Consider the following 6,136-nt stretch of genomic DNA (forward strand, 5'->3'; position numbering starts at 1 on the left):
ACATGCGGTGACTTGGCCAATCTTCAATAATCTCGCATAGATGTTCATAAAGTAAGATTGAGCGTGCATGCATGCAAGCGGTTGGACCAATTCCTTCATGCAAGCGGGCTTTGTACGGAGGTTTCGATGTTGGAGATGCCGGCGGTCTCCTCGCCGGTGAAGATGGCGGCGGCTTGATCGGCGGTATCCAGGCCGAGGCCGGCCGGTTGGGTTTTTGCATCGCAAGGCCGGACTCCTCTAGAGCCTGAAGCCTAGGTTGGTTGGCGCCTCACTGCTCAGCGACCTCAACAGCAGCAGCAACGTGGTATTCAGTCTCCTTTTCTTTTTGATATAATTGCACCATTTTCTCTTCCTTCTCTTTGTAGAAAAACTGGGCGTTCAGTAGAGAAATGATTCAATGAAGCAGGATTCCGTTTACATTTGGGGCCACGCATTGCTTATTGCTCAAAGGGTGCCATTCCATTCATACCACCAGTCATGTAAAAGGTCATGAAATTCAAACTGATCTTGCTCCTAAGAGAGTTCTACACTGCATATGGAAAGGAATAAAGGAAGAGACATGGAGAAATAAACCGTAAAGTATACTATATCGTTTGCATCGAGTATACAATATGCAGTGGGTAGCCAACTGTTTTGCAGTCTCAACAGCTTCATGATCACTTGAAATCTGCAACATAAGCAATAAGAAATAAACAATGAGAAATTAAGAGGAACAAACAGAGCACTGTGAGTCTGTGACAATGACACATCTCTCTTTTTTTTCTCTCGAACACGTAGGAGACAATGACACATCTCTCACGAACAAGGCAGAGCAAAATGATAGAATTGTTCGCCGAAGCAAAGAATTATGTAGTTTATGCAAATATACTTACGTAAATACCTGGAGGAAACAACCATAAATAAAGAAAACCATCAAAGCAGCGCTCAATCTCCGGGCATCATCATTTTTATACCACTTGCAAGTTGAACCACCTCTTTGTATATTTCCATCTGTATTTTAACAGTGAATGTTAAAACAAAAAACCAGGAAATATACTCATGAGCAACTGATTTACAGAGCTGGCAAACAGCCCAGTTTCACACTGAGATTTCTAGGTTGCTGAGGTGCCAAACCAGCTATAGACAGAACAATTTAATCATAAATAGCAACTCTGTGTTCTCGTAGACAACTACAAAAGAAGAGCTAATTATAAATGCAACAACAAAGGAAACCGCAAAAAAAGATGATCTGATATCCTTTTATATTCAACTGTAAAATTGTTCGAGTCGCTGAAGTCCAGCACGACAGCTTTTAGCTACTAAAGCGATAAACATGGTTGACAAACAATCAGGTACATTACACACACATACCTTTACATCACAAGCAGCCGTTGACGTGGCCACAGTTGTCTTGCGCGGGCTCCCTTTCTACCTTTGTTACAATGACAGCCAGACAGAGAGTGCGGGTACCAGATAACAGTACAGTTTTTGATAAGCATACTTGTGAAGAACAATGGCAGAGTACTATATGTAAGAACCACTTACGTGCAGCAAGTCCCAGTACATAAGTAGCCCAAAAATAGCACGGCACAGTTGAACACACACGTGGTGCCATCACGCCAGGGTAACCATTTCAAACAGAAACACAGCAGTGATTCAGTACAACTGAACTGGCTGATGAAGCACTGGAGAGGTGATGAATAGCATTACAATTAGACATTCTAGAGCTAAGTACACAAACATGAATATCAATTCACGGTACATATCAAATTGAATACAAAACCAGGGTACAAAGTACAGACAACCAGCTGATACATCCTGCACCCTGAAGCTTGTACATGCACATCGCATGCAAAGCCAGACAGTACCAGAACACGATACCAAAAGCTATAACATGACACTGACGAGTTAACAAAGTTCGATACAAACAAGTTCCACCTCTACGAGATAAATACCAGAATAACAATCAGTTCACAATCTCAGCCTACAATACACCTCTACGGTTACCTACACTCATAGATACGATAAACAGATAGATTCATGGTTCGACAAGGAAGCAGTAGCCACTGCAAACCTAAGACCCTTCAGCCTTGACCAGTGCAGAAGTTGGTGCCTCCGTGGTAGCTGGTGAGTACTGGAGCCAGTCTTTTGTGCAGACAAGTGCCTCCACAATCTCAGGACGGAGAGAGCTTCTGTAGTCATCCAGCATGTGGCTTCCTGTTCCAGCAGAGAATATGGAGCTGCCACTGCTTACCATAGACATTGGAATGGCCAATATATCACGGGCCATCTTGGAGAGGGTTGGAAACTTGACAGTGTTAAGCTTCCACCAGTTCAGAATATCAAACTCCTGGATTCGTGGAGTGAGGGATTCATCCAGGTACTGTTCCAGTTCGGATTTCGAGGGCTGGCTACTCTGGATCTCAGAAAGGTACATATCAAAGTCTAGAAGCCCATCACCAGTGGAAGCAGGAGCTCCTTGACTGTTATTCGCATTGGCTGGCCCATTGTTCGCTTCACCTTGTTCAACATAGGCTGGGGTCAGTGGGAGTGGCTGAGCCACATACTCCTTGTACAGATCATGCACAGCATCATCAACCACCTTAACATACTTAGCAGCCTCAGCCCCATAAATCTTGGAGTAACTAAACTCAACAAGCTTCATCTTGAAACGTGGATCCATGACAACAGCAATGGCTAGCACGAGGCTGCAATCTTTCCAGTACTTGTCAAACCTCTCATGCATATCCTTGGCGATGCCACTGAAAATGGGATCTTCATGTCCTGTGCCGTTGGATAGTTCTAGCTGAAGTTTCCAAGCTTCATGGAAGAAAAGGTTTGAAGTTGGGTTTCCTGCTGCCATGATGCTATGTGCAGAGTCATATAGCAGTTTCAGGTAATTACAGGCAGCCTCAACTTTCTTCCAATCCTCTGCAGAAGGAGCTTCATTGTAATTATCATCACATGTCTCAAGTGTAGTGAAAGCCTGCTTATAATCCAAGGCAGCCAGCAACATCAAATAAGTGGTGTTCCACTGGGTTGTAACATCCAAACAGAGGGTCTTGGTACTGGGAATCTCCAGCTGCAGAGCAATCTCAGCAAACTTCTCTTCACGGGCAGAGGAAGCTTTTATGAATTTTATGCTTTCACGGATACTGTAGATGACACCATGAATTGAAGCAATCACATCCAGTGCAACAGCATTAAGTACATGGGCATAGCACCTCACAACAAACAGCTGTCCCTTGAGCATGAGATTGTTCTTGTTGGAGAGATGATCCCTCAGATTTGCACTGTAGATGTCATGTGAGGAACATTCATTATCCAATGTGATGGTGAATAATCTGTCCTTCATGTTCCAGTCAGAAAGGCTCATGCTAATTGCTTCACTAAGTGCATTCTCTGAATGAGGAGAAGACACCATCATGAAGTTAAGCATTCTTCGGTGCACTTTCCACTCGGAGTCAATAAACTGCCCTGCAAGTGAAACATAGCCAAGAGTCTGGCTCGTTGTCCACAATCCAATAGTGAGGCTGATCCTTCCAGGCATAGTGTTGAATGCTTGCAGTAGGTTCTCTTTTTCTTTCTGATAAACAGCATACACCTCTCCCTCCATTGTATCAACATCCACAATCTTGAAACGTGGCTGCAGACTCTCAATGAAAGTGGCAAATGCCGGCTGTTGAACAATGTGAAGCGGGTAGTCATGCTGAATGATCATCTTTGCCAGGTACGAGTAACTGCGATCTTGATCAAAAGCAGCATTTGCATAACCAGTATATCTGTAGCGTCTCTTGGTTGGCCGCTCCGCAGTTCCCTCACCATCATTGTCAGTACCTCCTGCTGAAGGCAGCAGCAGCCTCTGCTCTTGACGCTTTATCTTAGGACAAGAACCCAGGGTGATGTGCCTCTTGAGATGGCTAGTCCCAGCAATCTTCGAGCCAGAGCTGTAAGCAAAGGTTTGCTTGCAGAGATTGCAGCATGCCCGTGTGACCCCTCCAGCGACTTCTTCAATAGTGAAGTGCTCCCATACCAAGGACTTCTTACTCCTCCTCCTCCTGGTTCTGGTCCCAGGGGTCGTTTCCTCAGCAACAGCCAACTCATTTCCTTGCACCAAATCATCACCCTGGGTCAACTCATCACCTTGAGCCAATTCTTCACCTTGGGCCAACTCATCGTCACCTTGGGCCAACTCATCATCACCTTGAACCAACTCATCACCTTGGACTGCCTCATCGTTGGGGGCAACCTCGTTATCTTGGGGCACTTGAGTGTCGTTGGCGGTTTCCTCAGCCATGCTGATAGGCTAGCAGCTGAACCAGTGAATCTGTCAGATACAGCATGGTAAAATCAGAAAACATGTATCAATAAACTTCAATGGAAGAGTGTTAATTAATGAAACTAATCAATGTATTCACACCATGAGTCCATAACAAACAGATCATAACTTCACGATACGGAGGTCTATTCAGATGCAAGCAATACTTTACACATGTATATCAATATAGCACGTATCGATACGCGGGGCCACAAAAATCCGACGGAATCTAGCCCAAACACGCGCAGATCTATCTATGAACTCAAAAGGCAGAAAGAAACCACAACGCGACGAGCGAAACGAGATGGAGCGAGAGAGAGAGAGGAAGGGAGCACGGATGCCGAGTTTGTGGAGCTGAGCAGATATCTTCTTGCAGGAGGAGGGTGGTGGCGGCCGAGATCCAGAGTCCAGAATGGCTCGGCCACGCAAATCCTGAGTAGCAATCCCCTTGCGAAACCAAAACGCTACCGAATTCCCAACAAACTATTCCCGCTACTACGCGTGCTGCAGCATCGTGTCATGTCCCCAGATTCCCTCGACGAATGGAAAGAAAAGGTAATCAATCGTCCTACGAACAAGAACGACATGCCTAATACGAACTCCTCAAAACATTTGGCCACATTTAATCCTTACGGTTACGACCGGGTGAGCCACTCAAAAAACAAGCCCAGGAGAAAAAAAAAAGTCACTCCGCGAAAATTCGCACATTTAAGCCCATTTCCCAGACCGCTGAGCGGAGCGCTTACTCCCCTTGCAGATCCGACGAACCTAGCGCATCAATTCGCACCAGCTCGAACCGCAACCACCAGATCTAAACCCCGAACGCGAAAAAAATTGGGCCGGATTTACAAGAATTTGAGCGGGAGGATAGGAGGAGGTTTGGAGTTTGGGGGCTTACGCGCGGAGGAGCGAGCGAGCTGGCGCGCAGCGGAGGAGCGAGCGAGGCGGGTGCAGCAGGATTAGGGCTCGGCCCAAGAAGGACGAAGGCCGAGCGCGCAAATCCTAGATCTTGTCGTGGGGGGAGAGAAGAGGACTGGGGAAGAGAGAGACAAGGGGGCTGTGTGGTGTGACCGACGTGGGGCAGTAGAGAAACCCGAGATGGGGGGAGAGGTTGTTAGCTGGGAAAGCAAACAACCCCTCTCGGGCTCGGCTGCGGGGTTCGAATGGGCTCGCGGCCCACGTCGATGGCCCTAGTAGCTGGTGCGAGGTGACGCTGCCGGTGGGCCAGATAGGGGGGCCTCTCCGTGCGTGGACCGGCTGGGACTGGGAGTCCGTCCCCTGCATCCATCGCACGCGCAAATAAAAAATATATAAAAAAAATTCCATCGCACGCACCTGCGGGGACCGACGAAGAGACCCGGACTCAAGTTTAATCCCGTGACACTATACTAATTAGAAATATTAAATATAGGTTAATTATAAAATCAATTGCATAAATGAAGGCTAATTCACGAGACGAATCTATTAAACCTAATTAGTCTATGATTTGACCATATGATGCTACAATATTGTGTTAATCATGGAAAATTAGGCTTAATAGATTCGTCTCGCGAATTAGCCGACTTATGCAATTAGTTTTATAATTAGTTCACATTTATCCTTCTAATTGGTATCCAAACATCCAATGTGACCTGAACTAAAAATTAGTTCATGGATCCAAACACCCTCGAACACTGCGCCCCCACCCTCTAGCCGTTGTCCCGGTGACGTCGTTACCTCTGGTCTGTCCGTGCCATTGCCACCTATCGCCGCACTAAGCTCAGCGACGTCAAGCTTCCCACACCGACAACCGGTCTATCGATTGTCCTATGGCATCGACCCACACCAATCACCACTATC

At 46.4% G+C, this 6,136-nt stretch overlaps 1 protein-coding gene across 2 annotated transcripts; it reads right to left on the minus strand.

The window, feature by feature from the left end:
- Positions 1-1,707: 1,707 nt before the first annotated feature.
- LOC105914496 (zinc finger BED domain-containing protein RICESLEEPER 2) lies at positions 1,708-5,392 on the minus strand. 2 transcript variants are annotated; one of them, XM_012846409.2, is made up of 2 exons: positions 5,196-5,392; positions 1,708-4,306 (listed from the first exon to the last, which is right to left on the minus strand). In XM_012846409.2, exon 2 carries the CDS (start codon positions 4,274-4,276, stop codon positions 2,054-2,056), a length of 2,223 nt encoding a protein of 740 aa, XP_012701863.1. In that variant the 5' UTR covers positions 4,277-4,306; positions 5,196-5,392; the 3' UTR covers positions 1,708-2,053. The 2 variants fall into 2 exon arrangements, with proteins under 2 accessions (XP_012701863.1, XP_012701864.1); XM_012846410.3 differs by lacking the exon at positions 5,196-5,392 and adding an exon at positions 5,004-5,113.
- Between the last annotated feature and the right edge of the window lie 744 nt (positions 5,393-6,136).

The sequence above is a fragment of the Setaria italica genome, chromosome V, assembly GCF_000263155.2.
Source record: "Setaria italica strain Yugu1 chromosome V, Setaria_italica_v2.0, whole genome shotgun sequence".
NCBI lineage: Eukaryota > Viridiplantae > Streptophyta > Magnoliopsida > Poales > Poaceae > Setaria > Setaria italica.